This window comes from Atta cephalotes (genome assembly GCF_000143395.1).
Source record: "Atta cephalotes unplaced genomic scaffold scaffold00023, whole genome shotgun sequence".
Taxonomy (NCBI): domain Eukaryota; kingdom Metazoa; phylum Arthropoda; class Insecta; order Hymenoptera; family Formicidae; genus Atta; species Atta cephalotes.
In genome coordinates, this window is record NW_012130087.1 from 4,060,707 (window position 1) to 4,070,420 (window position 9,714).

At 30.7% G+C, this 9,714-nt stretch overlaps 2 protein-coding genes across 2 annotated transcripts; one reads left to right on the top strand and one right to left on the bottom strand.

Annotated features, from left to right (window-relative positions):
* Positions 1 to 578: 578 nt before the first annotated feature.
* Positions 579 to 3,625, top strand: LOC105620022 (protein PDC2-like). The gene is made up of 3 exons (XM_012201534.1): positions 579 to 702; positions 1,128 to 1,728; positions 2,431 to 3,625. The coding sequence occupies exons 1-3, from the start codon at positions 579 to 581 to the stop codon at positions 3,623 to 3,625; spliced, it is 1,920 nt and encodes a 639-aa protein (XP_012056924.1).
* Positions 3,626 to 7,843: 4,218 nt separating this feature from the next.
* Positions 7,844 to 8,886, bottom strand: LOC105619937 (thymidylate kinase). The gene is made up of 2 exons (XM_012201451.1): positions 8,760 to 8,886; positions 7,844 to 8,343 (listed from the first exon to the last, which is right to left on the bottom strand). Exons 1-2 carry the CDS (start codon positions 8,884 to 8,886, stop codon positions 7,844 to 7,846), a joined length of 627 nt encoding a protein of 208 aa, XP_012056841.1.
* Between the last annotated feature and the right edge of the window lie 828 nt (positions 8,887 to 9,714).

Here is a 9,714-nt window from a genome sequence, read left to right on the forward strand (position 1 = left end):
ATTTGATATAATTTAATACGATTTATATAATTATCATAATTATATAAATCATATCAAATTATATGAAATTTAAATTTAAATTATATATATTAATTCATATTAATTATTATTTAGATCATATTAATTATTATTACATAAATTATATTAAATTATGTCAAATTTAAATTCAAATCATGTCATGGAGAGCCTAAGACATCATTTTTACATATTTAAAAAAATTTGTTTTAGGGAAATTACTTTAAGGATTTAAAATTATTTGTCTGATGTGTATGTATATACATATGTATACTTATCACACACTAGATTTATTTCTTTAAACTGAAAAATCTCGACAAAACGAAACGAGCGCACCGGAGGCGCAATTTAGCTGTCAATGCGGTTTCGCGCGAGACAAACGCGAATCGCCAGTTACGTCTGTCCGTCAAAAATTTTTATCCTCAATAGACCTAACCTGTCCTGCTCCCAATTGCAATCCGCCGAAAAATCCTCCAAAACGTCAAGCACTCTCCGGACGGCAAAGGACTGCTCAAGTCGAAATATCCTAGAAGTCATACATCAACTAAGATATCAATGCAATCATGAGAGTGTTCAAGAACGATCTGCTGAGATGGACCTGTGAGAGACACGCTACCGGCTGTCTCCTTGACAAGCATCTCCTACGTGACAAGGCCCTCGAGTTAGCCCATAAGCACGGACTGACCAGCACGTTTCCACCATACATTCTCGTATTATTTGAAGGGTTCGAAGCACGATCGGGGGGTTAATCTGACAATTCCCGCGGGTTATTCATTTTCGTATCGCGATAATCGAAGGGATAATAGCTACTCGCGATGGCGGTATTGAATGTTCCATTTAATTCAGGGGAACAGTGTCTTTTCCCATTAGGATATTTATTTTATTCTTTTTTTAGAAAGAATAATGTTTGTCCTCTATTTTTTTATTCTATATGGAATTAATTTCGGTATTCAAATATGTAAGATATTCTATATATATGGAGCAACACATCCAAATGTCATAAAAAGTTTATATTAATAATAAAAAAAATACGTGTGTGTATCATAAATAATATTTGCAGTATATAATATTTCATCGCGTTTAAATATCTTTTCTTTTTAATTTTCGATTAGATTTTAAATGTTCTGAGAAATGGCTAACATCTTTCCTGAAGAAGTATGGCTTCTTGTTAAATTCGAAGAAATCTTCTGGACCAATCTTCAATAATTACCGTCTCTGGATCGATATGATGCGATCCATCATCACACAGTATAAGCATAAAGATCTCTTCCATGTAGATGAGTTGATGATGTATTCGGATGTTCCACCTATCGAAATATCAGCATCAAAAATACGGCAAGATGAATCTGATACGAACTTGGAAAAAACGACAATACTGTTGTGCTGCAATGCCTCTGGTACCGAGAAGTTACCACTATTGATCTGCGGTTCTTATCTCGCTGTGATAATGGGCAAGGATCATGTATATAGTCACAGTGAAGACGCCTCGATAAATGACAGTCTCTTCAGAGAATGGTTGATCCAATTGAACTATCTTATGTCGAACAACGATCGCAGAATCCTGCTACTTTTGCATAGAAATCGTATCGACGCTCTTCGAGATCTCAAACTGAGCAACATTAAACATATCTTTTTTCCTGATGACTTTCCTCCAACGTTGAGGCCCCTGAAGAGAGATGTCTTCCATTTCGTGAAGATGACTTACAGAAGCAAGTAATGTTCATGAAAAGATGACTAATTGCTTTTAAAATTACAATCAAAATTAAAATATTCTGCAAAATTTTATTAACTTTTAACATAATATAATTGTTTCTAAATTATAAATTATTTTGTGACGAATTTTATCATCTCTTGCAGCATGAGTAAAATAGAAACAGTTACACTTAATTTATGAGGTTATGAAAGATTATAAATTTATTATGTATAAAATTCATTACAAATATTTATAATTTAGAAATTATCACAATTGTTTATAATTTAAAAACAATTATTATGCTAATAACTGATGAGCAGAATATTTTAATTCATAATTAAAATAATAATTATATTATAATATTATAATAATTCATTGATCCTTCTAAATCTTTTTCATTTTTATTGCTATATTAAGATATTAACAATCAATAATTTTAAAGCTTTAAAGTTTGAAATAATAAAATAAAGATTTCCATGCGTTTCGTACAAAAAATGCAAAAGGGCTACAAATCCGAAGCAATCTATAATAATAACTTTGTTTGTAAAATATGAAAATAATAAGACGTAAAACTGTTAATGAAAATTCTGTGAAATTTTCAGAATTTCTCTTATCACGTTGAAATTACTTGTGGAAAATACCTCTTGTTAATAAACAGGAGTTCGCGCTTCAAAGACTTAATTATCTCGCCTATAAGGAACTGTAGGAAATATTCGTCGTAGGTATGTAGAAGGAATCAGAGAACGTAGACACCGATGGAACGTCGAGAACGTAGTGAAAAGCTTGGTGGAAGCGTGGCGGCAAGTTCCGCGTGATCTCATTATCGCCAGTTTTCAGCGCACAAGCTTTCGAACCGACGATTGCTTACTGGAAATCCGTTGCGATGCATGGGAGGATCTGGAGACGGGGATATCTTTCAGGAAATTCGTCACATTCGACGATTATCTCACAGCTAATGCATCGCAGAAACAGTGCGAGTCTACTAGCAGGAATCACAATTATAATCTTAGGATTCGAATCTCTAAGGAAGCCGATAAATTCAACAATCTGTTCAATTTTGCTATCAGTTCAAAGGAAAAAGACCCGATTGTTGATTATGCCTTAGTGAATAAAATTTCTAAAATAACTTATGAGAAAAAAGATATTGATTGGAAGAGAAGAAACCCGCTAAAGAGATCGCATGACAAGGCTCAATTAAACGAAGAACTTTCTGAGGCTAAGCCCAGCAATGAATCAACGTCAAGGGAAAATGAAGATATCGCCATTATTTCAATGTCAGAGAGGCCTTCGAAAGTCGTCGACATTCAGCTCGAAAGTATAGCTCGAACTTCTAAATCCGATGATGTCTACTTGACGCAAGCGAGCGAATCCAGGACAAATACAGAATATAAAAGTGAATGCGATAAAACAGTCAACAATGAGGAGAGATGTAAAAATAATCGAGTATCGAGCAACGAGCGATCAATCGAATCTCCAAAGGTTGACAATGTGAATGATAACGATATCGCGTCGCAACAAGTGTTCAACGATATATCTGCCGTTGATTCACAATTAGATATAAAGGAGCTAAATATGAAAGTGATTTCCTGCTCTTTCCTGAGAGACGAAGTCGAGGAGGCCGATCTGGACGGAAATGTCAAGAATTCCTCACGGAAGTCGTTGAAAAGACGTTCCGTCGATGAATCTCAGAGTAATACTAGCGATGAACCAGAGCGGAAAAGATTGAGATCTGATTCTGACTGGATGAAGCAGTATGAGACGACGTTCGTCTTCGGTCCGTTTGACGTAGCGCGAACTGTAACTACTGTTTCCGCCGACACATTCACGATTAGTGATAGTGGTGTACCACAATTGAGACCAAGGCGTTCGTGCGAGACGGAGAGGAGTATCTTCACTATAAGTCCCAGGAGAGATTAAACGTCATTTTATAGTGAGTGAATGTACTTGTAAACATGTTCCTTGCTGTAAATGTATTCTTTGAAAAAAGGAACAAGACAACAATCATAATATTATAATTATCTTAAGTTGTTGCGTTGAAAAGTGATACACCTCCACCCAAAATTAGCAACTTTTCAGTAGAGCATTTTTCAAATTCTTTTTAAATTTTAGAACGTTTTAATTAAGATAATGATATAACTTTATTTTCTTTCCATGTTATTATACTTTTAATTATCATATAATATGTATTCTTTAAAATTATATTATAAGTTATTTTTCAAAATTCGACCAATGCAGTCTTAATATAAAATTATATTTCGTTCCTTATTAGAATTATGATGAATTGATATTTTTATTGATATAAGCAATGTATCGACAAAAAAATGCGTTTTATCACAAAAATATTATATTAGTTAGTTTCTTTGTAAGTCAATTTTTATATTTTCTAAATATTAATTTTTTATTTATGTCACATTTCTATCAATGCAATATATATAAAATATTTTGAAATTTTATAATGAAGATATAAAAAGCAATAAATAATAATTTGTTGATCAACATTTTCATTTTTTATTCTCTTTTTTTTATTTTTGTTCTGTTGCTTTGATAAAAATAAGTACAAAAACTAACATAGTTTTCTTAAATTTACAGAGAAAAAAAGAAATGATGAATCTTGGAGAAGTTTAAAAATCAACGGAGGATCATGTGCAATCAAATATCTAATTATATTTACAGTAAATAAGTTTAAAAAACGACAAAAATTAATGTCGCTATAAATCTTCCACATAATGTTTCTTGTCAATGAATGTATTCACAAAAAAAGACGAATTTAATTAATTATGATCAATAACGGACTAATTATTACTACGAAATAAACACTTAAACAAAAAGAAACTCTACAAATTATTATTGCAGGACATAATATAATGCCCTATGTGTACAGAAGAAGAAAAAATTCTCTTAGAGTAAATTCATTTTCTCGCAATATGTCATTGAGTAAACAATATGAAACTTACAATTAGAGTTCGAAGATAATAGTTTTCCCGGTAATTCGCGAAATCACGTCCTTGCCCACGTGGAAAATTATATCGCCTCCGGAATCAATTCAGACTTGCTCTATTGTGCACTTCCGCCGATTTTCTTCGCCGAATGCAATTTCCCTGGGTCGCGTTTCCGTACGAAACAAAGTTGCGCTGTCGTCCAAAGATTCGTAACAGGCTTGGGAGGACGCGATTCCCAGACGACATTCCCAACCTTTGAATAATACGATTTGTACACCCGGCGCACATCGCTGCACGTAAGCAATGCTGAAGGATTAATGGCGTGTCGTCATAGAGGGTCGCAATAATTCACAGTCAGGAAGCAGAGAGATATTATGATTAAAGAGATAAATAGATTACTTTAAATTATAACAAAGGAAAGAAGATTTGGAATTATTCGATTTTGCAGAGAAAAAACATTTATTTGATTATTTAATGCTGCACAGAAAATACTTTATATTATTAGACAAAAAAAGGAAACTCGGCAATATACATAGATTAAAAACACACATAACAAAATCTTTTGTTTTGTATTTTAATACGTCAATTCAATACGGCACTTAATTTCAATTATTAATTACATTATTTGCTAAATAATTATCTGATATAGTAAATCTAATATAGTAAAAATCTTCATTTATCTGTTAAGTTTTTCGGATAATTAGTTTGTTTAAAAAAGACTTCCCTTCCAAATTATTTTAAAAACAAAAAATTATATAGACGAAAGGATTAGTGCAATTCTAAAATGCGCTAATTAGAATTGACCTTTTTAACTTAGGACACGCTATAAAGAAGAGTGTAGATCCATCATCGCCTACTTGAATTTTTTGTGATATTGTTCCGACCATGTATGTATATTCATTATGTATATTCATCTGTATGTATATTCATTATTCAGTACTTTGTAGTGCACGTATACTTGCATGAAGACACTTAATATGCTTGCTTCTAACTGCAGACATCATTACACACAGTATATGGGCGAGATGCAATTTATCATCGTGCAACTTAGCAACCGTCGTCATCGTGCTCAACATAATCGATTTCCGTTGCCGTATTCATTCAAGGATATGAGCTCCATAGATCATGAGTATTTTCAAGCTAAAGTGCACTTTAGACGATTTATAATTTTTAATAATATACTATTACTTTGTGCTACATATAATACGTCTAAAGCAATTAAAAATTAAAATATACATAAAATTACAATTTTAAGGAGTACCAAAATTTGTAATTTAAGGATTTGTAAATGCAAAAATCCAATTTCTCAAAAATCAGTAGAAATAGGAAATTAGGAAAGAATTAGGAAAAGGACAGTCTTTGTAGTATGTTATATTTGTCTCTATAAGTTATAATTTTAATAATTTTCGGTTTTTACTTGCTTTTCGACTTTTAATTTACACGTAATGAATTTCATGTAACTGATTACGTTGACACAGTTTGACTGTTAATTCAATCTATGAACACCATGTATATCTATATTAATTTGATGAACAGAGATTAATTTGAATCTGGAACATTGATGATTTTAATTAATTGACTCTATTTTTCGCGAATAACGAAGAATAAGCTCAAAAATTGGACTTCATTGACATACTAACGCTTCACGATTGTTAATTGAGGAGCATTATGGTGTATTCTTACAATAAAACGAAAAATTATAACAGAAAGTGAAATGAAGTTCTCATAATTATTGCGATATTTTATTAAGATATAGAAAGTTAATTGAATTTATATACGACTGATGAGGGTTAAGCTCAAAACATCCTGTAAAAATGTCATCATCAGAAAAATAAAATATATTTTTGTTTATCAGTCATTTTAACGTTGCTCGTTCAATATAATAGACCTTATATTTTAATTTGTTATTGCTTAGGAGGAAAGAGAGGATATAAATCTAAATATTAAAATTTTAAAACCAATTTCCAATTTTTTTTATTTGTTACTTTCTTTCTTTTTTGTATGTGCATTATACCTAGAAGATTATGACCTAGAAAGGAATGGGATTCTTTAATTATTACTATAATTAAGTTAAAGAGGAAAGAATCGACAGTTAGTCTTCGAGTTTCGCTCTCGAGAGGAATTTCCGCTTTTTAATCTCTCAATGTTTTTCCTCGTAATAAAAAATAATAAATATAATTTATATTATGTCAAAGATATACATACATAATAAAATATAATAAAATATAATAAAATTTTGATATTATCAAACTTGTATTATACATGTATAACATAAACATTTTTATTGTCTAATTTGTACTATTAATATTGTTACAAATAATAACACGCAATTCTATTCATATTTTAATATTTTAAATACTTTTGTATATAGTTTTCCTATATAGTTTCATTTATGATACAATTCTAACGTATTGGAACATCAATCATACCCCAAGGCAAATGTATCTCATGAACACGTACAAATACGAACACACATACGCGCGATAAAGTGTGCGATCTGATTCTGGAAATATATCTGGCAAAGTACTTTATATTACTGAGATCGAGTCCAAACGTACGAGATAAAACCAGATCTTTCTACGCTTTTCTAGCTTTGTTCGAGAGAAAGACACATGCAATCTCTAGTTCTTTCTTTAATGTTCACTTTTCTCGATAAAGTTCAGATCATATTACTCCAAAACGGAAATTTTTCATTGGTTAGTTATTATAAATACGAAATTATATAAACTGGCAAGATAAAACGTTATCGCGTAACGTTATCATATTCTTGAATTTTATTTATTGCAATATAAATTAAAATGAACGATTTTCATTATTGCAAAATTTGATATTTAAATTTGATATATAAAATAAATAGTTTGAAGGCAAACATAACATCAATTTATTCAGCAAAAATAAATATTTATTCAAATTTCTTCTTAAGAATCAAATTTTTTATATTTCAACAATATTTATTTTACTTACATTAATCAATAATAATATCTATCAAATAACAATTTACACAATGATTTATAATTTTTTTGATATGCAAGTACAAATCTAACGATTAAAAAATTTTCAAATATTAAAATAGATTTTTATTCAAGAAGGAATGTATTTATTGTATAATCAAGATTTTATTAAAAATAATAGCAAATACTTATTAATATAGTAATTTGCTGAGACAGGAATATATGCAGACTTCTTAATATTTTTTTCAATCACCTAGTAATTCTATACTACGATATTGAACTTCTTGAATAATAGACAATGTTTTTTGTAATATTTCAGCATGCACTGCTGATTCGTCTTGATCAGCGTTTACAATGAGCCAAGTGTCGTCTCTTAATTTTTCATAATTGACATTGACACGCTGTTGAAATTCATCATGTTCAAACCTTTCCTTTCCCCAGTCACCACGCAGTTCTTGCTGTTGTTTGGACACCTTGAGAAACACTACACAGTCTGGCTTTGGAAGACCTAAATCAGCCTGCTGACACCAGCTGAGACTTCTGCCAGTGTTAGCTGCTGTATACACAGTGCCAGAAGCTGCATATCTGTCTATCACTAAAGTAGTGCCGGATCGAAGCGTCTTCTCCATGTCCTCCTTGCACTCCCAACGATTGGCAGAAAACAGTAAGTGAGCAGCCTCCGGTGGCACATTTATCTCTTTTGACAGGAAACTATTTAAAATAGTTCCAACAGGAGTCTTTCTGTCTACAAAAGAAAATAAAAAAGAAATATTTCTTCAAATACACAAAGTTTGAACTTACAATTTTTATTGGACAAAGATTTCTGGATTATGAATAACTTTATTCCTTGACGTGATCAAGTCTATTATGAAATTAATTTATTTTTTTAAACAACACTATATAATTTATCGAGTTTGCGCGCCCATCCATATTCATAATAACAGGAAATGTAATGATATTAACACAATAAATGTAACAATGACAAAACAATTTAACATTCCGAATTATAAAAATATTCTTCAATTATTATTTTTCGACATTATTATTATGTTTCGTTGGTGAATTCCGAATTTTCGTTGGTTTATATTTTACAATATAATAGAAAAATCTTTCCCGCGCAAAATAACCTAATTTCATGACTTGCGGTTTACTACAACTCACTTGGAAATGCCCTGGCTTTCGCAGGGATCTGCAAATCGTTCAATGCATTCATCAGCATCTTCACTTGGGTCGATTTACCTGCCCGATCACAACCTTCTAAAACTATCAACGCGCCGCGTTTATACATATTCAAATATTAAATGATCACGAACAACTGACGACGCTAGTGACTGGAAGATGCCAGCTGATGCTAAATATAGAATAGTTTCTCTCTCCCCTTTTAAATGACTTCGAATCTTCCTCGTTTGCACACTATGTCCATCTAGCGGCCGAAATGAATAAAGACATTGGTCGGATGATAACTGTATGTCCGTAATCATATTTGACAAGAGAAATATAGAAGAAATATATTCTCTTGCAATTTTTTTATATAAGAAAAAAATTTAACCAAATTGTAATTAGTTAAATTATAATTGTAATTAGTTAGCTTGTAATTAGTTAAAAATTCCATTGTTTTTAATATCTAAAAAAACTTTTTCTCTACCACGGTTTCTAATTAACATACACACTGTTTTATTATATAAAAATATCATTACGATTTATATTTTATATGTTTTGTATATTTTGTATACATTTAAATTTTATTTATTTATATAGGATTTATATAGGATTATTATCTTCGTAGGATTAAATTCATATATAATTAGTGAATTTTCAAAGATGCAGTGATTATATATCATTATTTTCCTCTTATTATTTTCCTTCTTCTATAACAATTCTATTAATTGTTATTGTCATATTTTGATAGAAATTTGGGATTGTGGTCAAGTGAAAAAAGTCGTTTGTGTGAAATATTTTTTAACACATTATTTTATTTAGTTTTTCCTTAAAAAAAAGAATGAACTTGAAATCTCAGTTGTTGGATTTTGTTCACTTGAATTTTGGCGAGTAATGAGCATTTTTGAAGCGACAATACATACTAAATTTGCAAATTGGACTAGCTCTCTCTCTCTCT

Coding starts and splice junctions, on each gene's coding strand:
- LOC105620022 (XM_012201534.1), top strand. CDS start 579: ATGAGAGTGTTCAAGAACGATCTGCTGAGATGGACCTGTGAGAGACAC. Junction 703..1,127: donor CCATAAGCACGGACTGACCA/GCACGTTTCCAC, acceptor ATTTTCGATTAG/ATTTTAAATGTTCTGAGAAA. Junction 1,729..2,430: donor AAGATGACTTACAGAAGCAA/GTAATGTTCATG, acceptor TATTCGTCGTAG/GTATGTAGAAGGAATCAGAG.
- LOC105619937 (XM_012201451.1), bottom strand. CDS start 8,886: ATGTATAAACGCGGCGCGTTGATAGTTTTAGAAGGTTGTGATCGGGCA. Junction 8,344..8,759: donor GAAAGCCAGGGCATTTCCAA/GTGAGTTGTAGT, acceptor TTTCTTTTGTAG/ACAGAAAGACTCCTGTTGGA.